The sequence below is a fragment of the Colossoma macropomum genome, unplaced genomic scaffold (genome assembly GCF_904425465.1).
Source record: "Colossoma macropomum unplaced genomic scaffold, Colossoma_macropomum, whole genome shotgun sequence".
Classification (NCBI taxonomy): domain Eukaryota; kingdom Metazoa; phylum Chordata; class Actinopteri; order Characiformes; family Serrasalmidae; genus Colossoma; species Colossoma macropomum.
Window position 1 is genome coordinate 12,809,052 of NW_023494795.1, and position 22,200 is coordinate 12,831,251.

The 22,200-nt window shown below is 39.3% G+C and overlaps 1 protein-coding gene across 3 annotated transcripts; it reads right to left on the minus strand.

The window, feature by feature from the left end:
- Positions 1-581: 581 nt before the first annotated feature.
- cep135 (centrosomal protein 135) lies at positions 582-21,909 on the minus strand. Of its 3 annotated transcripts, XM_036581497.1 has the most exons (27): positions 21,546-21,909; positions 20,874-20,936; positions 20,484-20,617; positions 20,157-20,347; positions 19,842-20,009; positions 19,546-19,690; positions 19,331-19,415; positions 17,686-17,814; positions 17,227-17,442; positions 16,389-16,454; positions 15,438-15,588; positions 14,789-15,021; positions 13,130-13,285; positions 12,709-12,852; positions 12,086-12,163; positions 11,491-11,642; positions 11,223-11,338; positions 9,344-9,498; positions 8,343-8,398; positions 8,018-8,186; positions 7,787-7,897; positions 7,156-7,341; positions 5,050-5,259; positions 4,640-4,842; positions 4,096-4,200; positions 3,777-3,932; positions 582-1,382 (listed from the first exon to the last, which is right to left on the minus strand). In XM_036581497.1, exons 3-27 carry the CDS (start codon positions 20,594-20,596, stop codon positions 1,361-1,363), a joined length of 3,516 nt encoding a protein of 1,171 aa, XP_036437390.1. In that variant the 5' UTR covers positions 20,597-20,617; positions 20,874-20,936; positions 21,546-21,909; the 3' UTR covers positions 582-1,360. The 3 variants fall into 3 exon arrangements, with proteins under 3 accessions (XP_036437390.1, XP_036437389.1, XP_036437391.1); XM_036581496.1 differs by lacking the exon at positions 20,874-20,936; XM_036581498.1 differs by lacking the exons at positions 582-1,382; positions 20,874-20,936 and having other exon boundaries at positions 3,773-3,932.
- Positions 21,910-22,200: the final 291 nt, after the last annotated feature.

A 22,200-nucleotide genomic window follows, 5' to 3' on the forward strand; every position in this document is an offset into this window, starting at 1 on the left:
GTGCAGTCCACTTTGCAGGGAACTACTAGGGTGACTGGAATGCACTCCAAGCCTTATTTAACCAGTTGCTAGATTTCCAAGGCACTTATTCCACATCACTACCTGAGTACAGATGAATAAACTCTGCCTTTCCAAAAAGCCCTGGTTTAGGAAAGGAGGTGTCAGAAGACAAATTAACACCCTGAACTTCCTCTGCAGCAGTCTGCCCTAGATAAGTGGGAGATAAAAGCTTGACAGTACAGCATGCATTTTAAGCCTTTAAATGCACTATGACTTGAAAAAATAGTCCATGATAGATGCAAGTTAGTGAAGTTAGTGCAAAGTCTAGTATAATCTCATTTGGCTGTGTTAGCCTTCATTCATTATTAGTAAGCTTGGCATTTCTGGATTTTGTGTTCCTTTAAGGCTAAAACTCACAAACATCCTATTTGCCAACTTAAAACTAAAGAGGCCCTGATTAGTAAAGGTCTTCTGTGTTTAAAAAGTTATTGTATTTTCTTAAATTGTTTTTCTATGTTTAATAAACAATGTATTATTGTTCAGATACCACTGTTGGAAACTAGGTATATGTTTATTTGAATGAATAAGTTAATAATTCAAGTAAACAACACATCATGTGGAACGCACAACACAGACATGGAACATTATTAACATGTTTGGATGTTCAGAGCAGTGGCTTCTCTGTGTAACATTGACAGACCTGAGTACAATGGTCATATCCCATTTTCACAGTATTGTTTGGTCACTTTCACAGCCAGTTCCTTTAAAAGCGCTCGAGCATCTCTAAAAGTAACACTTCATATAAAAATACTGCAATTTTAAAAAACGTCACAGGAGATAAATGCTACAAATGCTAAAAAAAATGCCTTGTTTTCCCTATACAAAGTACAAAAATACATAAATTAATAAACATAAAAATATTCATATCTGACACACAACACAGAATTAATTTCCTTCAAGTTATTAAGAAAATCATTATTACATAAACAATGTGCTTTTCTGTTTGGCTTTGGTGGCATGATCACACTTGTCCCTGTGAAGAAATGGTGTATTTTCAAAGGGTGAAGGGTGGAACCTTCTAGATAGTGAGAAAGACTTCTGTTTTGATTTTTGTCCAAGTCAGAATGTATGGGAGTGCCTACCTTGAGGCAAAAGCAGTGTTATGTGGGTTAATAAAGCTAATTTAGCTGTGCCACTGAGAATTGAAGACAACAGATTCAGGTACAAAATACTGAAAATGAACTCTCATACAGAAGTATACATATCATTTGAGATGAGAGGGACTGCCAACCGTAAGCTTTTCTGGCAAGAACTGCCACAGACGTCCAACTTCCTCAGTTCTTCCAGCCTTATTTCTTCTCTAGTCCTTAAAGCTCACACTTCTGAAATAAAGCGCAGTTAAAGGAAAGATGTAATGAGCAAGAGAATTTAGGGCTGCAGCAAATTAGTACCTCAGTAAATAACTAGCCTTCCACTTTCATACAACCACAACCAGGCCCAGTCTTGGTAAAGGTAGACGGCGGCCTAGGGCCCCCACGAGCCAAGGGCCCCACATGCACACACTCGCTTTATGGCCAAAAGTATGTGGACACCACTGCGAATTACTGAGTTTATGTGTTTTAGCCACACCCACTGCTAACAGGTGTATAAAATCAAGCACACAGCTTTGCAGTCTTCATAGACAAACACTGGCTATATAATGGGCTGTACTGATGAGCTCAGTGAGTTCGTAAACTTTCTGCCCTGCTAAATCTGCCCCACCATGAGTAGACCAGGCAAACTTACAAAGCAGGGCCGCTGAGTGCTGAAGCATGTAACGTGTAAAAATCGCCAATCCCGTTTTATGACTCACTACAGAGTTCCATATTGCCTCTGTGAGCAACATCAGCATGAGCGCTGTGTGTCTGGAGCTCTATGAAATGGGTTTCCGTGGCTGAGCAGCTGCACACAAGCCTAAGACCACTATGCGCTCCGCCAAGTGTCGGCTGGAGTGGTGTAAAGTATGCCGCCACTGTACTGCAACAGTGGAAACGTGTTCTCTGGAGTGATGAATCATGCTTTACTATCCTGAAGAATCTGGGTCTGACAGATGTCAGGAGAACGCTATCTACCCGAATACATAGTGCAAACAGCAACAGAGGAGAAATAACCGTCTGGGGCTGTTTTTTTAGAGTTTGGACCCCTTATGGTGCTTTTCCAACACATGGTACAGCTCGACTTGCCTCTATTTGCTTTTCGTACCAGCTACTTTGTTGTCCACTGCAGATATAGTATCCCCTCATTGTAGCTGGCAGTCACAGCAACAGCATATGAAACCGCTGTGACATGAAGGAGCATAAAATACTGCTGGAAAAAAAAGAATTGGCAAATACTACATCAGTTCAGACAACAAGATGATTCTGGTTGCTCAGAGGTGATGGTACACTAGAAGGTACGCTAACCTGGCAACTAACATTAGCATATGTCTTTAAAGTAATAGTGACGATTCTTTCAGTAGTCTGCAATTTTCCATTGTCACCTTTTGGTATTGGCTCAACTCGTTTGGAACCTTAACGGAGGCGATACCAAAAATAGTACAGAAAACCATAAAGCCGAGCAGAATAGAGTCAAGCTGGTACCATGCAGTGGAAAAGCAGTTTTAGTTCAAAGTTTTTGTGCAAAGAACAATTTAGGCATAAAATGGTTCTATATAGAACTTATGGTTCTACCTATTTGAGTCACACTACCTATAATAATTAATAATAACTTTGTCTGATTAATACAGGTTGGGGTTAAGAAGGGCAATAAAAGCTGTTAATAAAAATGTGCCTAAATGTTATTTATTGGCTTTTAAATTCAGGTTTTTATTAATATTTTCACTTAATCCTCCAGAGATGATGCTGAGGCAGCTTGACACAGGAGAATTAAGGAAAAGCAGAAGTATAACTGCACTGATGTGAGGTGAGCAAAGAAACCAGTTGCTTGTCTATTGTTTTTGCATTGTGGCAAATAACTAGTCTTGTTCAAAACAAAGAGCACTGCCTATGAGTCTAAATTATGTATTAAGGACTAATAATAATAATAAGGATATACATTTTGGATCTTATCTCCCCATTGTTGAAATGAGATGTTTGGAGCCCACGGCTCCCAAACATAACATCTGGTTTATTCCATCGTCACGGGTGATGGCAACAGTCCACTGACCGCTGTGGTATGCTAATGTTGCCTCTCAACCGTCTAACATCATAATGTAAACGCTGCATTACAGACAAACATTCTGTTACAGTCCCATTTGTGTTTCTTTGGTAAATCACACAAGCAACAACTAGGGAGGCATGAAAATATCAGTCTTCTTGGTATCACAGATAATTGCTTAAAAGCAATTAGCAGCATTGGACAGATGTTTAGATTTGAAATAATTGTTATACTTCTCCATAATGCTAATAAAATAACTGATATCAGCTCAAAATTGACATTTCAGTGCAGCCCTAAAACATTTCATTTTTAAGCTTTCTCTTTACACCAACACTCATAACATTAATAACATCCATCATATTTGTTTAAAAAAAAAAAATTAACAAGCAGAATAAATGCAGCTGCTGATTCACCTCAGCAGCACTGGTCACTCTGTCTGAAAGGGCTTGTTCACCCTGCCTCACTAGTCTGAGTTCAAATGTCTGGAAGCACTGCCATGTTAAAATACGTGTTAAAAACACACACACACATATATATATATATAGTGGACTAACAGAATGTTCAGTGGACTAAAATTAAGCCATGTACATTTGAGGACTCACTTTTCTGATGATTTGTCTATTAAGCGCTCTGGTGTGCGCAGGATAGACCGTTCAGGGGAAAGTGGGCGGGGACTGAGAGAGGCACTGAGGGGTGAAGAGCTACGCAGCGAAGAGAAAGAAACACCCTGTCTGCGCATCTCCTGGACTGCTCTCTCCCTGAGAGAGAGAGAGAGAGAGAGAGAGAGAGAGAGAGAGAGAGAGAGAGAGAGAGAGAGAGAGAGAGAGAGAGAGAGAGAGAGAGAGAGAGAGAGAATATGTTGAAATAACGACATTAAGATGTGGCCAAAAACATTTTGTTCTTGAGTACTGACTGGCTCACCTCTCAAAGCGTTCCGTTGTCAGCTGCCTCTTCAGCACATCCATCTCTGTCTGGAGCTGAGAGACTTTTCCTCGCAGCTGAGAAACTTCTCTAGCATGACTCGCCCTAATTAAACACACACTTTCAGCAAGAACCCATCAACAGCTGACAATGCCTACTAGACATTAGAGCTGCACAATTATTGATTAAATGGGACATAGGATTTTTGTCTTAGAATTGAGATTACAAATCTCAAATATGATTCTTATATACAATATACAATATATTATATTATGTATATTATATACACATATGTATACGTAATATATGTAAATTCTTACATAGTAAAAAAAGATACAGTTATCACAAACACAAACAAACTGATAAATAACATGCCTTAAAGTACAATTTGAAAATTAATAAATAACAGCTAAACAAAGGCCCTCTCAGACCTCAAGCTGGGCGTCACAAGCTACACACATAAGTGTAGTTAAAGGCATCAACATATTTGCATTCATTATCAAAAAAACTCTTCAAACTCAGTTTCTTCCTCCCTGCCTCTTACGTTTTGCTGTCTGCAAGGGCCAGGCGGTCTTTGAGCACTTTCAGTTCTGATTCCTTCTCGCTTGCGCTGAGGTGGCTCTGGAACTCTTTCTGCCGGTTCGTGGACAACAGCGTCTCGAGATTCCGCACAGTCGCCTTCTCACTGGCCAGCTGTTTCTTCAAAAGCTCTGTCTCTGACCGCACATCCTCCAGCTCACCAGTCACCTGACGTTAAGGGCGACAGGGGCAAATTTTTGTGAGGTGCCTGTTTCATTTGATGGGCCAAGCTGCCTGGTACTGTTGAGCAAGTTTTGTTCATCAGGAAAGTGAATGTTTGTTGTGATAAAAATGTTCTGGCATATGCAAGTGCTATTTCTGAGTAAGAGTAAATTTTAAGTGTGTGCATGTGTGTAAACACTGCTTCTCACTCACCCTCTCTAGTTCCATGCTCTTGGCAGTTAGCTGCCGTGAAATCAGCTCTTTGCTGGAGTCCAGTTTGACGCAGAGCTCTCGCACAGAGGCAAGATCAGCTAACACTGAGGTTTTCTCCACCCGAGCTGTCTGCAGTTCCTCCTCCAACCGAGACATTGTCCGTGCCAGTGAGGATACCTGAGCCTCATAGGCCTGCAGCGCATTCATGTGCTACACATAAAAACAAGAAGAGAACACCGAGAACTGCAACAGTGATTTCATAATGAATACAATACAAACATTTATATGTGAAGACTGATGAAGACCAAACTGGCTTCAATCAGTTAAGATTTGTTTTTTATGCTCGTTGTCTTGTATAATTGTGTCACTTTTTCCTAACTCACTGCACAATGTAGTGCTGAAGGCAATATGCAGTGTCCTGCAAATGTTTATGTACACGGCAAGTCGTGAATTAACATATTTGCTGTAAAAGTTTTGATTCAGAAAGATCTAGTCAGATCTAGCTGTTAGCAAGCAGGTTAACTCATCTCCCACAAACAGTAATGCACAAAAGTAAAGACAATAAACCCTCCCGACTGACTGGGTATCATGCAGTCTCCCTTTCATGTGTTTATTTATAGCCAGTGGGACAGAAATGTTAAAAGTTATGTGCTTTGACACTGGTTAAATTAGCTTTTCTCCATTTTGGACATTCAAATCCACTAGATGAGCGGCCCTTTCAGAGCTCAACGTAGCCAAAGCAGTAGCAATATGTATCAAAGACACAAATTTGTATGTTAAAGTTGTATTTGAATGAAACAACAGAACAAGACAAGATATCCAGGATTCTTTTTTATCAACTTTTATCAACTGTTTTTAGAAACATGCAATTAATGCCTGCAACACATTCCAAAAAAGTTGGGACAGGGACAATTTAAGACTAGGAACACTGTAAAAACACTTTAAACAGCTGATATAATCATGCTAATATATATATATATATATATATATATTATAAGGACCATCAAAGAAAGGTCTAGTCCTTTATGTGCAAGGACGGGTTGAGGCTTGCCACTTTGCCAAAAAAAAAAAAGCATTAAAAAAACCCAACGGTGAATCCATGAGTAGGTATTTCACCATCTACAGTGCCTAATATCATCAAAAGATACCACATAGACTCAGGAATACTCTGACAGCCACTGCCAATAAACACCGTCTGTCTCTGCATCCACAAGTTTAGACTGTACTATGCACAGTCTAGGTCACATGTCAATGATGTCCAGAAATGCTGCCGACTTCTCCAGGCTCAAGCCTGATGCACAGTGTAAACGTGTACTGTTTTCTGACTGTGTCCGAGTCCACCTTTCAGAATATCAATGGAAATAGTGGATGTTGTGACCTCTGGGCCAAATAAGAAAAGGACCATCCAGATTGTTATTAGCGTTAGGTTCAAACACCAGTGTCCTTCATAGTACGGACATTTGTGAAGGCACCATTTTGGGGTAACATACGCTGCCTTTTAGATGCTGTCTTTTTCAGGGACACTTATATGTTTAATATGTTTATTATTTCAACATGATAACATCAAACCACATTCTGCACGTCATTCTGCATAAACCAGACTGCAGGTGCTAGACTCTCCCCAGTTAAAGATGTGACACACTATAAAGCTCAAAGTTCTACAAACAACTTGTATAACTGAAGAATGGCAAAAAAAAGGCTTTCAAAACAGTTTGTGTTTTCGGTCCTCAAACGACTCTTAAGTTCTGTTAAAAGGTTTTGTAACACAGCAGTAAACATGGTCCTTTCCCGATTTTTTAGGAATATGCTGCAGGCATCGAATTTGGATGAGCATATATTTACAAAAAGTTTATAAGATGATGCATCAAATAATGTGTTTTTTGTACAATATTCAATTTAATACATGTGAAATAGAATTTGCTAATTACTACTTTCTGTTTTTATTAGCATTTCACATACTGTCCAAACTTTTTTTGAATGAGGCTTGTAATCTTTGCATAAATATGGCTCTCCACAACCTGAGTTTAACACCCCTAAGTCAGTCTTAAAACACATGCAGGCATTTTAATTCAGTCTCTTAGCTAATTTGCCTTTACTTAACCTTACCTCCTGTATCTCTCGCTCCTGCAGCGAAACTCTTTCTCTGAGGTGTCTGCGCTCTGTGTCAGAGGACAGCAGCTCCAGTTTGATAGAGTTGTTGAGGCCCTCAGCCTGCTGCAGTTTCAGTTCACGCTCCTCAGCGTCCGAGTGCGCCATGCGAAAGCGCTCCAACATCTCCCTGTTCTCCTGTTCCTGTAGCAAAGCAAACATATCACAAACACTTATATCTGCCCAATATAGTTTCTGACCCAGTATGCTTATCACTGATATGTTATTAACATATTCTATTTTTGCTGCCAATGCGGAAAAACATAGGTGTTACATGACAAAAGAATGTGTACAATTTCATCTTAATCTAGCCCAGGTTTCCTGGTATGAGACTGGTATGAGGAATCATTGGTAGATAGTAAAGCTAGTATGATTTGCCCCAGTTTCTAGTCAACTGAATAGGCAGCATAATTGAGTCGGAATTTAAGTCAGTACTTTCTCCTAGCAAGCAAAAATTCCCAGAGAGGCAGTGAGATGATTAATTCTATCTTGGGCAACCATTCAGACTCACTATACCAATGCCAGAGCAATTTTGCTAAAACCACACATCATAGTGTAACAAAATGCAAAACTTAAAATGCTCTTTTACCTTAGCTGCCATCATTTTTTCTATCTTGGCCACCTCAGAGATGTAGGAGTGAACTCTCATCTTCAGCTCGTCCCTCTCTCTCAAAGCCTCTTCCATCTCTGCATGCACTGCCTGTATACAGCAGCACACATAAACAGATACATGTAAATATGACTCACGCTGGTCACAGACATGGCTAGATTATCTGCACACGTTTAACCATTCATTGTGTGCGCATGTGTGTGAGTGTACCTGGTTTTCTCTGGTCATGGTGGCCAGATCATCCTGTAGTCGTCGGTTTTCTCTCAGTGCCATCTCTCGGTCATGGCTGACTGATGAAAGCTCCTCATGCGATTGGTCTAGCTGTCTGCGCAGACTAGTAATCTCCCGCTCACGACTGCTCAGCACCCCTTTCAGCTGGCTACAACAAACGTAAATCACAGAGTCATTACTTGTTGGTAGATTTCAGACATAATGTGTGTCTTGTAAATTTGTAATAAACAGAGGAGATCACAAAACAATGCCAAATGAGAAATACAAAATATCTTATAACCAAATTATTTAAAACAACACTCACTCTAAAGAGTTCTCCATCTCTGTAACTGTGAGTCTGACTTCTGTCAGTGTCTTCTCCTGCAGAAAGGCATTAACTATGAGAACGTTGCAAATGAAAACCTCCAACCTCCGCGTTTTAGCTTGTACCCTTCTTCAAAACAGACTTTAAGTACAAGTTATTTATTTTCAGTGTCAGCAGGAAACATAATAACAGAAAATCACAAAAAGCATCCAACACTAAGTATATCAAATCTATCAGCATTTCATTTTCCCCCTCATTATTTTTTTGTACCCTACTGCAGCTTTAACTTCCTTCCAGTCTTGAACATCCTTCCAGTCTTAAAACCAATGAGTTACAACTGTGTCCTGCCAACAAAAGCTGTTCCTAAAGGGGTCACTGACATTCTGTTCCCCATTCAAAAGCTGCAATCTTGCTTCAGATCTGGAAACAAAATCCACAAGTGTTTCTGTCAATCTTTTCACTGTGAGAAGACAACTAAACACTATATGTAGCTAAAAGTATGTGTAGCTGTCAAAATGCAGTTACTAGGAAATAGAAATAGACAAAAAGAAGACACTTGGCACTACAACAGCAAAAATGGACATCTGAGATGTGAGGTAAAGTTTTATGGACTGTTCAGTGTGAATTTGGGTTCTCTTGAATCGTGAAAAGCAGAAAATGCAGCCAGCTTCCCAGACTGAACTTTAGAGGTGTAGAAAAACATCCCTGAGGATTTCTTTGGAAAACTGAAAGCAATTTTCTGTTAAACATGTTTTCTGCTTTTTTCCTGATGCTGAAAATGATTAACCTGTGATTAATGGCCGTTTTGACTGGAAATTCAATTAATGAAGGGTTCTGCCAAGTTTGTTCTTGCTTTTAACATTGTCCAGGAATTTGAGAGGGCAAAGAATCCTCCAATCTCTTCTCCATTTTTTTGGAGACCTGGCAGTTGGCTGTTCATATACTGTATTACTACAGTCACAAAACGTAGTTGAACTGTGACACGGGCTTGTATTAGCTACCTTACTATACAGTTGGTCTTGCAGCAGGACCATGCTCTCAGTCTTTTGGTCCACTGCCTCTTGCAAAGCATCCTTCTCATGGTCCAGAGACGCGATGGCATTCTTCAGCGCTACCACCTCATCGTTCTGAGAGGAGCCATTTCTACTCAGCTCAGCTAAACAGATACACACACACACACCAACGTCAGGTGTGCTACTGATGTTATCAACAGTGTTAAATCTAATGGTTATGTCTACTAAACATATTCATGTCAGACATTAGTGTTGTGAGTGATACAAGAGCTGTAGTGAGATCAGTCTAATTTGTCAAAAAAAACAACACTGAGTTTGCATGTTTTTAGAGTAGGGCTGTCACTATTGTTATAATTGTAAACTACTTTTTATTTTAACGATTAATTCAGTGACCGAGTGTTTTTTTTGTTGTTTAACCCTTCAGACCCCAACAGAATGAGAACACTATTGTGGCCTCCTGATCATTTTTAGAGTTAGTATTCATTGTTATAAACAAAATGTTTTGTCATAATCACAATTACGAGTCGATTTTATTTCAAAGGTGAGTTTCACCTCTTTTATATAAAAACAAATCCAAGGGGAACAAATCAACAAAGAGATGTGGACCCAGGACTGAAGGGAAAACAAGCACTATAACACACACACATTTTCTAAACCGCTCATCCTTCTGGGTCACGGGGGGAGCTGGAGCCTATTTCAGCTGTCACTGGACGGAAGGCAGGATACACCCTGAACAGGTCCAAGCACCATAACAATCTTTGTAATTATAATGTTGAAAGTACATAATATGAATAAGAATTCCTAGAACAGGGATATGAAACAAACTGACCACACAGACTAGCTAACCAAGCATCATCATTCCCTAGCAATTAACCTGATAATGTACTAGGCTACAAAAATCAACACGTAATGCCTGAGTAAGTAAAGGTTCAACACTTATCCAGCCTAATCCAGCGATCACCACCCCTGCACCTGGAGATCTAAGTAAATTTGTTTGGCTCTAATTTCGACTGCTAGTTTTAATACTGGTGTAAATGCTGTTTTAATTAACCCTTCCCCAACCACCTTTCTTTGTATAACCTCCTTATGTTCTTTTTCTTTGGCTTTTACATGCTATTTTTTTTCCACATTTCTTTTTTTCTGTTTAAGCACAAAACGTATCTACATAGTTAAGTTAATTCAATTGGGTATGTGCCTACTAGAAGCCCTCTGGGCTTCCTTGTACTTTCCCTGCACTGTTTTGTTTATTCTCCTGCACCGTTTTGTATATAGTCTTCTGTATTCAAATACTCATTATGTTTGGTCTGTTGTGCATTAAATAAAATAAATTAGTAAAGAAGCTGAGCCTGTCCTCAGTCATTCGTCTGGTCAGTGCAGCTGAGAGACTTAAATTAATAGGAAAGTGGATTTATCTGATACATATAGGCTATGAAATTGGTCCATACAAATTGGTATCAAACAACAAATTAACTCGCTGAGTCATTGATAGTGAACGAGATTTATTTTGGACCCCTGAAGTTATTTGACTTGAGATAAAACATGTAATCAGTAAACCTGCTAAATTACTAACAAAAGCTCACCGCTCAACAAAGATTTAAAGAACATTTACCCTTTTAACTAAGTCATCACTACTATCTAGGTAAGTGTAAATTGTGTCAGACTGTCTAATAGTTTCCCTGATGAGCACGTCTTTATAAAAACCTGCAAATTACTTCATTTATTACTCAAACTATGAACTAAATCATGAAGATGATTCATTATCCATAGACTTTAATCAATGATTTCTTTTCAGTAACCGTGACAGCCCTAGTTTAGAGAGACTGAAAGAAAAAGAGGTGAGTATGGTGAACAAGAAAAAGTGACCTACTTATTTTGTCCTCTAGCTTGTCTATTTGTTGGTGAGCTGCCTGCAATTCACTGGTCTTCACAGACAATCTGTGCTGAATATCAGAGAGCGACCTCTCCATCTGCTCCTGCAGCAGCCTACACACACACACACACACATACACACACACATACACACACACACACTTACTTCACTCTCCATGAATTCCAAACATGTGCACAATACAATCCCTATTCATAAAAAGAAACCCCCCCATGAATAAACAAAAATACATGTAGGCCAGCAGTACCTAAGTGCACTGTTCTCTGCCCTCTGCTGTGCCGTCTCCTCTGCGGTCTGAAGTAGAGCTGCTGAGCGAGCCTTCAGCTCCTCTTCAACAGCCACACGGCTTTCCTTCAATACAGCTACCTGAGTGCGCAGGTCTGTTCGCTCTCTTTCCAGCTACAGTCCATATACATAAAAAACCCACATTTAATATTCATGACTGCACAAATATTCATGCATGGTACACAACTGTGTATAAAGTGATTCTAATATGTTAGAAGTGTGCAGCTTCACGTTTTTCAATTGCTAAGAAGCTGCAAACAAAATAATTAAATAAAAAAAGACATTTTAGATGTGTCCAGAATGATGTTATTACTGCACATTAATTAACATAGTAAACTAAAATGAATCTAACAATTTGAGTTGAAACGGGAGCAAGCCTGCCCCAAACCAAAACTATTCAAAACCACAGGACACTCCGTAATGCAGAAATCTGAATTCATGAAAACTCTCTGTGCTATGCAAACACACACACACACACAATCTCAGGAGTGTTAATGCTGATAGGAGCAGAAGTATTGACAATAAGAACAGCTGTATGAGTGATGAGAGAACTCTACCGTTTGAACAGTGTTCTCCAGCTCCAGTATTCTCATCTCCTCCTGCTCTCTGTCTGTCAGAGCTGAAGTCTGAGCCACCTGCACAAAACACACACATGCAGTGGTCATCAGGCACAGGGAAAAATTTCCCACATGCAACTTAAACCTCAGGCAGGTGGACAGTTAGCAGTTTTGTACGGTTCAAACAGCATAACATGTACAGATTGAGGAGGGATTAAAAATTTATTACAAAGGTTTTCTTTTTCATTCATTCAAATGATAAAATCTCTCTTTTGCTTTAATGATGGAAAAACTCGAGCTGTGCAAAATCATCTAAAGAGAAGGACAAATCTGAACACGTGATTCAATGCAGGGCAAAAAAGACAAAAAAAAATCTGATCTTTTTGTATAAAGGCCTTAACATGGTCACTGTCACAAATTTGCTTAAATCTAAAGAGTGAGCTAGAAACTCTGCAGAGTTTTGAATTTCTTCATTTTACTTGTTAGCTTTTCTTTTCTAAAACCTTCTGTTGTGTATTTCCAGGTGTAAATAAAAAAAATCCAGATTTTTAATGTGATCTCAGAATAAATGAATAACCCACATCTCACCACAAACAAACAGACAGTCAAAGACATGCACACACCTTGAGTCTCTCACGGAGAGAATCTCTTTCTGTGGTCATTTTGTGGAGTTCATTATCTGTCTGCTTTCTCTCCTCTCTCATTCTCTGCTGCAGCTCAGGAGAAAATATCAGCTCCCTACGAACACTCTTCAGATCGTCTTGGGCCTACACACACACACGCATGCACGCATGCACACGCGCACACACACACACACACACACACACAGTGAAGTAAACAGACACATTACATAAACAGCGTTCTTTCTGAGAAGTTATTTTATACACTTTCAAGTAACTTGATGTTACTCAAATAGCACTGGAACTGACAAGCTATGCCCATATTTAGAAATATATCTTCAGTCTTTTTTGGAAAGCATATACACAGGCACTCTGTGTTTGCTACATTCTCACTCAGGGGAAGCAGTTTAGTGCAGTCTGTCACCTGTTGATACTGAGTGCTGAGCTGGTCTCTCTCAGCAGTCAGCAGTTTGACTTTAGTCTGGATGTCCTCCATGTGTTTCTCAAAGCCCAGCAGCATGGCTTGCAGCTCATCTCTCTCCCTGACAACACGTGACAGCTCAGTATCTGCACTGTCTCTCTGCATACAAACAGAACACAGGTTAGAACAGGGAGGGAACACTTGTCTATGTTTACAAAGAATAAGTGAGTTCATTTGAAACTCAGGTGACTGCATCCACAGTCAGTCCACTGGCACCCTTGGTAAAGATTATTTTATACATTAAAGTTCTTGAAAGGATATCAGGTAAACCATGGAGAAGGAAAAAAAGGAAAATACAAAAAAGGGATTTCAGCTAAAATTAATCTAGAACTGTAGCTGCTACACAAACTTATATCTTCACTGTTTCTGTAACCAACATCAGCCTAGCCTACTTAGCAATAAAAGCTGCGCTATCTCTGCTTCTCAGTCACATGCCAATCATTAACAACGCGTCCTTAGCAACATTCCCAAGTTAAGGCACTCGCGTTTGATAGTATCAAAGTATAACATAACATACATACTTACAAACAAGAGCAAAACCTTCATGTTTTAGAATTGTTTAAACATAAAATGGCATTTCTCTGAATTGCCAGACTGTGTATTTTTTCTTCCCATCAAGAAACATAACAAATACCTGAATCATGATTTTGGTATTCGAATAGAGGCACCTCAGTAGGTTAATTAAGTAACTGAGTACCCATCACATTCCTAGTACAGATGAGTATGAAAAAAAGAAAAAAAAGGTCTTTTGAGATTAATCAGCTCACACTGAAAATATGACAAAACTTTAACTGAAGTAAACTGGTACAAGAAAATAAAAAGTAAAGTAAAAGAAACCAAAATCCACATCAAGCAAAGCCACGGGTCACAATTATGAATAAAATGTAACTGAAGCATACTCCTATTTATTTTTCACTTCAAAAGAGAGTTTTCAGAGACTCATCAGTCATCAAGGTCTTCCTGTTTCACTGGGTGAGACTAAACTAATAACCTTTTTTCCACTTCTTTATTAAGGGTGGCAATACTTATGGAGCAGACTGTGTTACGTAACAGTCATAATGTATTTTTCTCAGAATTTTAGATATAATTATATTAAATAACTATTTTTATTTCAGTGATGTCGTGTATCATGAATGCTTGACATCATGAAGGCAGACAGTCAATGGAAAAATAGATATTCCATTATTTCCATCAGATCAGCGACAGAAAATCCACCACCAGCAGCAGCAGCAGTCAGGGGACAGTCAACAGTCAGTGGAATATTCCATCCGTCTCTTTTTCTCAAACTTTTGCCATGAACCACGCTGTTGGAATATTTTTTGGGAGTTATGGATGTCTCAACGTTGAGGTCTGGATGAACCAGTATCATAAAATAAAAACTTTAAAAGAGTGCACAGCATCATCCTCCTGCCTTTTTTCCCCACCTTGAATAAATAATCTCCACTTCTAAAGCTCTCATCTGATAATACAGGTATTTTTGCTGATGATGCGGTTACCATGGCAATGTTTTCATGGCTGATTTCATGACCTAATTTTTTTCAACAGCAACATGTAATTGCAGCATGAGGCTTTGTTTTTGTGTGCATCAACATAGGGTCTCACCGAGGCTTGCCAATTCCCTCGACCTTTAGGACTTCTGCCCCTGGACGGACTCGGGATGGGACTTCTGTCTGATCCTCCCCTTGTTTTACGGTATCTCTCTGCCTCCTGTCTGTAGTGATCCCTTTCTTCCTCCAAACTTCTTACAAAAGCATCCAGTCGAGATGGGGAGCGCTCTTTGCCACACATTCCATGCCGAACACGCATGCGCTCTAGCTCCAGAATCATTTCCTTATCTGAGACAAACAAATACACAGAGTACAACAGAGAAAAAATGATGTACATTGTCTATGTGCATCTAATCCCTGCTTAGGCTTGCATACATAATTACATTACAATTACATGCATAAAGTCAACAATAACAATAATGCTGTTCACAATTACTCGGTTAAATCCAAAACTCAATGCGAATTTTATTTTAACGCAGGTTTTTTTTTTTACGGAATCTATGAAAGGCTATGCACTAGTTTGTTACTCTTCACTTAAGCCAATTTCTAGTGTTTATCATTTCTTTAAATCTGATTGTTTAGCTGACTGTGAAAATAATTCAATCAAGAGCTATAGCAATAGTAACAGATGATCTTTTTCACCACTTATAATACTGTATCTTACTCTACACAACCTTCAAAGAAATAAAAGTAATGCATTTTACCAGCTTGTGTCATTTTCTCTACTTTATCCTGTAGCCTCTTCTTTTCCTCCTCCAGGAAATTCAGCAATCCCTCCATTTTATCGTTCTGCTCCTGCATTTCTGCCAGTTGATCCCGCAGACGGTCCTTCTCATGATCACCTTCTGCCATGTCCTAGAACAGCCAATCATAAGCTCTAAGCTCTTCACAGACACCAATCAAGTCACGTGAAGGTCTAATCAGCAACTTTAAATAGCAAACCAGAGGTCAAGTGATACAGCCAATCAGAAAATAAGACTCCGCCAGTCATTGCCAAAAGTCCCTGTCAGGGGGTTAAGCCAAATAATTCTCTACAAAATGCAAGACAGCTCGATGTTGCCAACAGAGGGCAGTATAAACACAAAGATGTGCCCTCAGATCAGTCTTGCTACTGTGTGACAAAGGGAACAAATTCCATTCAGCTCAAAAAAATAATAATAATAATTCATCTGATGCACAAAGGCAACACTTCAATTTCTCTGCTCCATTAACCGCTTTCGACTGTGTTTGTAATGTAAATCCATAAGGACCTTGATTCTGTATCGATAATAATTTCATATTGATGCAGCCATGTTGGGCTTGTTTAATAAGAGAAAAACAGAAATGCTGTGGATATGGCTCGACAACCAAAAATACCATAGATCATGGTCACAAACTGAAATAATCATGAAAAAAGAGGCAGACCAAAAGCATTTTCATGAGTAAACTAATGTGCAGTATTTCTTTATTTTCTACATATGTAAAACTATGCCCGTGTGAAATCCACATAAGTCACCTAAAAATTATGAGGACCGAAAACATTCATTAAGTAGTTCATATTTTGTCAAGATCTGTACAGCTAGTATGCTGCACAGCAGCAGATGGCTAATTTCACAGCCCATTTCACGTGACGGTATTGTAGACAGAAAAAACTACAGGAGCCCAGCAGTACGTACCCGTCTTAATTTAGAGATAACCTCCTCCAGGTCCTCCGTTTGTCTGTGTAGCCGCTGAATCTCCTTCTAAAAAAGAGACGTGGGTAGTGTAAATAGAGCTACAACAAGCTAACTGTAGTCTAACCTCCAACTATCACTTGATTCAATCTATAGCTAAGACTTGATTAACCTGTTTAAAAGGAGAATTTTACCATTTTTAAAATGTCTGCACAATTTAATTGTTGAGATGTGAACAAAGTCATTCCAAGTGGTTTGATGTGAAGTTGGTCATTGTGGAGAAACTTAATGACATTAATGTCTTCTACTGTAAGACAACATTTCAGGCATTAAGCAGCATGTTCCTTACCCTTTCATATGATATCTTTCTGCCAGGCAGCTTTCAAAAGCATTTAATATTTCAGACGTCTGGTTCCTATCACCACCACAGTGGAACAATTCTGATTCATTTTTCTAGAATGATGCATTTCACATCAAACTGAATAACTCTGTTTACATGTTAATGTTTTAACTAACATGTATTAACAGCAACTGCGAGAATTACCCTTTAACAAAATTGAAGCTCATGAACTTTTGTCTCTATGCAATCGCACCAACTGAGCATTCTCTGATGGGAGAACGACAAGGGAGATGCCATTTCCAAGAATCAGCAATACAAGATCTAAATGTAGACAACAAAAGATGCTCATCCAGACACAAATAAATAATGTTGCTCAGTATTGACTGGCAACTGGTCAGTTTTCACAAAGTTTAGGAATAACTGACTTAAACACTACGTTCTCGTGTCAATCAGTTTCCTTCAAAAGCTAACTGTGCTCATTCCCCTCCTCTCTCTCCTCACCTTAGCCTCCTGAAGCTCCATGTCAGCAGTCTCCAGCACCATCTCTTTGTCTTTCTCTAACTGCTGCGCTAGCTGGTCTATCTGGGTGAGCTCGTGGCACAGCTCCTGATTCCTGGCACTCAGGTCTGCCATTTCACTTGAAACAGTCTTCTTCCTGTGGTGCAGTCCCTCTATCTTCTGCTCCAGAGCCCTGTTTGTCTCCTGCAAGTACTCAATCTGACAAAAAGGTCAACAAGAGCAGGATATCAAAACGAGGTACGAGTCAATAAAGTAATTTTCACAAAAGAGGGAGGCCTAAAAAAACTAAACATCCAAATAATATCTTTAAATTCAAGATAAATCTTCCAGATAATCCAAAGTAATGGGACACTGTGCTTTGCTTTGTCTGCAAGTGAACCATGTTCATCGCATCCAGCTTTGATTTAAAAAAATAGCATTTATTAACATGCAAATATTCACCTGTAGGTTCAGGTGAGCAACGAGCTTTTCACTACTGATGTTTTGAGCCTCCAGAGAGATGACATCATACGGTCGACCTCCATCCAGAGCCCGATTCAGACGCTCAATCTCTTTATCTCGCTCCTCCACCTGGAAAAATGTAAATTTGATAGCACGCAATTTTCAAAATATTCTTGGCTGCGTGGCATTCATTTTTGGTTTCTGGTGCCATTATTTTCAGTTTCATGTACAATGTCCTCATGTCTAGTGTTTCTTAAGACCCTTTTACACTCAAAACTTACTGGTATATTTTACTAATAATGTTCCGGCTTTGTGTCATCCAAGCCCCTTTCAAACACTTTTAAGAGGTAATTTAACAGAAATTAAACAGGAAGAGGTTTGGGTGCATTTTTGTTTTGGTGATGTATTTTTTACAGAAAGGATTTGAGCCTTTCGGGTGACTAATTTCTAGTGTTTGCTAGCATTGTTAGGCTTGCTGCTCCAGTTCGAAACTAAAGAGGCAAAATTTGGATTCCAAACATGTCTCAGGTTGTTCATCTCCATCTGTGGTAAGTGGGAAATTGCATAAATTAGATTTTTGGCCAAACTATTCCTTTAAACGTGAATGCAAGCCAGAGTCAAAATCCTGGTAAAGTTGACAGCAAATTAGTTGCATGAGACCTAGGAAATTACTAGGAGGGATCAGGTGTGAACAGAAGCTGATACATTACTGAGAAATACATCTTGTTTAGTCCAGTTTAGTAAATAAAAACAGTTTACTTTTTGTACATGATTCTACAGAGAAGTGGCAAAATCTATCCTGCATTTATGCATGGCTGCTTCTGTGCAAAAGCAGCGCACGCCAACAAAGCAAAACGTTTCCATTGTTAGGAGCCGTTTCCGTTGTTAAAGGAGCTGTTTATGCTAAGAATGTTTATGCTAACTATGTTTACCTTTTTTTTTGGCATGCGTGAACATTTGTGTCATGGTAAAATGCTGTTTAAGGGCCGTATATGTTATAGATTCATTATATATTTATTAAATTATTATTAATTTAATTAAATTTATACTATTTATTAAATTTATATATTATATATATTTATTAAAGCCTCTTCTTTGCAGAGAGGCAGGGCACTCTAAGAAAATATTTTACACAAAAAAAACTTTTGTTTATTTGTTTGTTTTTTGTAATCAATCCCAGTGCATTACTACAAACATTATACACAGCATACATAAACTCGTACGACTATGTAGTTTCAATGGTCATTTTAGACAGTAAATGAAATGGCCATATTTGCGTTGTAGACATTATAACCCCTAACGTTAGATCCTTTCACCATCATTGAAAGGAAATCTTTTTGGTAAGTTTCAGTGCACAATTTCACACCAAATCACTCAAAGCAAACGTTTCCATTGTTAGGAGCTGTTTCCGTTGTTAAAAGAGCTGTTGGCTATTTATGCTAAGAATGTCACTATGTTTACCTTTTTTAGGCATTTGTGGACATTTGTGTCATGGTAAAATGCTGTTTAATGGGTTTCTATGTTATAGATGTATATTATTAAAGCAGAGGTATTGACACTTTATTTTGTTGCAAAATAAAAGAAGCTGTCAAAGGAAAGGTAGTGATTACTTTGGCAAGATGCGCACACAGACACACACACACACCTGTGTGTTGAGGTGTTTGATTCCACCCTGGGCTCTCTCAAGATCCAACTTCACTGCCGTCACCTCTTGCTGCAGCTCCTGAATCCTAAAACAAATAATAGTGGGTTATTCTACACAGCTGTTACAGCTAATCATACACTTAACGTTTGTCTAAAAGCACAAATGTGAAGGAAAAAAATCTGACTTGAGCATTAGTCTTTTTTGTCTAATCATACCTGTCATCAGCCACCTGGAGGAGGTCGGCAATGTATGGGTCATCCGGCTGAGCCACAGCTGGAGGGGTGGGGCCAAGGGAGGGGGGGAGGAGATCATCTATTTGCATCCGTTGGCGTCTGAAAGGAATTGGCCTTTTCTTTCCTCCTGTTAAATCAAACTGAATATTATCAAGAGCTTCTGAAACTGTATAATTACAGCAATAAAACTGTATCATATATCAGACAGTGCTGCATGATCAGATTGATCATTTCAACATGGACCGAAATTGTATTACGAGTAAACCGAGTTTACCTACCTGGTGTCTGCACTACAGCTTGCATGTTCTTCTCTTGTAGCTGTTGGATGCGTTCACTTTTGGCTTTGCTGTCTTTCTCCAGGGCACGAACTTTGTGTACATACTGATTGTTGAGGAATTTTAGGTCTGATGTCTCGTGGTCCAGTTTCCTGATGTAAGCCTTCAGCTCTGATAACAAAGCAAATTACTTTGGGAAAATATGGTTGGGGTTTTACATAATATATAATGCAGAAAGAGAAAAAACAGGGTTCATTAGTGTTGTTTAGTGTTTTAAGCCAGGACACAGCTGTTCATAATCTAAGGCCACCTGCTTACCTCTAGTTGTCCGATCCTTGTCTTCCTTCAGCTTGAGAAGTCCCAAGTGCAGCTCATTATTCTCTCGGACCAGCCGAGCGTTCTCCGTCTTATATGGCTCCAACAGAGCATCAAGATTCCGACTCTCCTTCTCTGTCTTCCCAGCTGATAGTTTGGCATTCCGAAGACTTTCAGTGGTGTGGACTAGATCACTGGAAAGACAGTTTCACAAGCTTCTAACTTTAGAAACAGCCAGAGTTAAACACTGAAAACGTCATTGCTAGCATGAAAGTCATAGGGCGCATTACTGACTGCTTCACTTGATCAAAGATTCTAACAAAAACTTACCTAAAAAGTTTTTCAACCAGCGGCAACGACTCGATGCCTAACGGCTGCCTGTAACCCAGCTGATCCAGACGCTTTCGCAGATTAATAAATTTTCTCTCCGCATTAGTACTCATGGTTGCACTCTGGACAAAGCTCTGCAGAAGATCACTTTGTTTGTTAATGACAACAAGGCTTAAAATACAATACAGTTAAGTCTCATGCATTTATGCTAGTAATACTGAGTTATCATTATATTTACCCCAAGCCCCCAGCTAAAGTCAGCTTTAAGTAAAATCTATGCCAAACATAAAGTCCACAAGAAGACACAAACACAGCCACAGTCTGCTTAAAGGGGAATTCTACCAAATTTTCTAAATATGTAAACAGTCAGAGTGGTTTGATGTGAAATACCTCATTCTGGAAAAGGTTACTGAGTCCGAATTGTTCACAACAGTGCTGACAGGAACCAGGTGTCTGGTTGTGTGTAAAGGCACATTACATGACATGGTTACAAATACGTTGTAGGATGCCACATTTCACAATAGTTTTCAGATACTTTTTGGTCTAAAACAGATTCATGTCAGAGAGGCAGGGCACTCTAAGAAAATATATTACACACAGAAATTGTTTTGTTTGTTTTTTTGTTTTTGTTTTTTTTGTAATCAATACTGCATGACTACAAACATTATACACAGCATACATAAACTCGTAAGACTATGTAGGTTCAATGATCGTTTCAGACAGTAAATGAAATGGCCATATTTGCGTTGTAGACATTATAACCCCTAGATCCTTTCACCATCATTGAAAGGATGTCTTTTTGCTAAGTTTCAGTGCACAATTTCACACCAAATCACTCTCAGTGACTGTCTACATCGCATCGACTGAATAACTAACTACATAACACACAAGTTTTCTCGGGGTTGGTTAACTCTAGCTACGGTTATCTGCTTTATCTGATTAACCTGTCAGTCAGATGCACCGTGTAAGCAAATAATAGAGCAAATCGATTGATTACGCTAACAGCTGACCAGAACAACGTTAACGTTTCATCAAATCACTTATGTTAGCTAGGTTACTTACCCAACAGCTTGCATTCGTTGTCGTGTCCGTATACAGCGTAACTACGGTTATGTGCCAGCAGAGCAGCTACACAGACCACAAGCCGGCCGCACAGCTAACGTTAGTCAAAGCAGTCATTACCATTAGCCTCTTAGCTCGGCTGTTTACAGTGACTTAACGTCACAGCAACCAGCACAACACGGACAGACAGACATTCTCTGGAGAAATACTCAGCGAAATATCTAACGCTGTGAATGTGAATTTAAAACGGTCTTCTCAAAACTAGCTAACCACACTAGGCTAGTAAACACACGTAGTTTTCTAGTTAGCTGGCTAATCTGTGCCGTAGTGGTTGGTTTCCTCCTCACTCCGTGTAGACTGTCCGTCTTCCGGTGGCGCTAAAGCTGTTTGAAAACGGCGCCGAAGAGAAAACAGCATCTCCATAGAAACGCAGCAGCGGAGGCGAAATAGCGCCACCTCGTGAAAACAAACAAAGAAAGACTGTTATTTTAGGACCAGACCGGCACACACGTCTAAACGCGCTGCAGTAACAGCCTCTGCTCTTTTGGGAAGGCTTTACACTACATGTTGCAACATTGCTGTGAGAATTTGATTGTATTCAGCCACAAAAACATTAGTGGGGTCAGGTACTGATGTTGGATGATGAGTTGTGGAT

Excerpts from the sequence above, each read along its gene's own strand:
- cep135 (XM_036581496.1), bottom strand. The coding sequence starts at position 20,596 with ATGAGTACTAATGCGGAGAGAAAATTTATTAATCTGCGAAAGCGTCTG. Across the intron at positions 19,416-19,545 it reads CTCCAGGTGGCTGATGACAG|GATTCAGGAGCTGCAGCAAG; the intron begins GTATGATTAGAC and ends TATTTGTTTTAG. Across the intron at positions 15,589-16,388 it reads TTATCTCTAAATTAAGACGG|GACATGGCAGAAGGTGATCA; the intron begins GTACGTACTGCT and ends TGGCTGTTCTAG.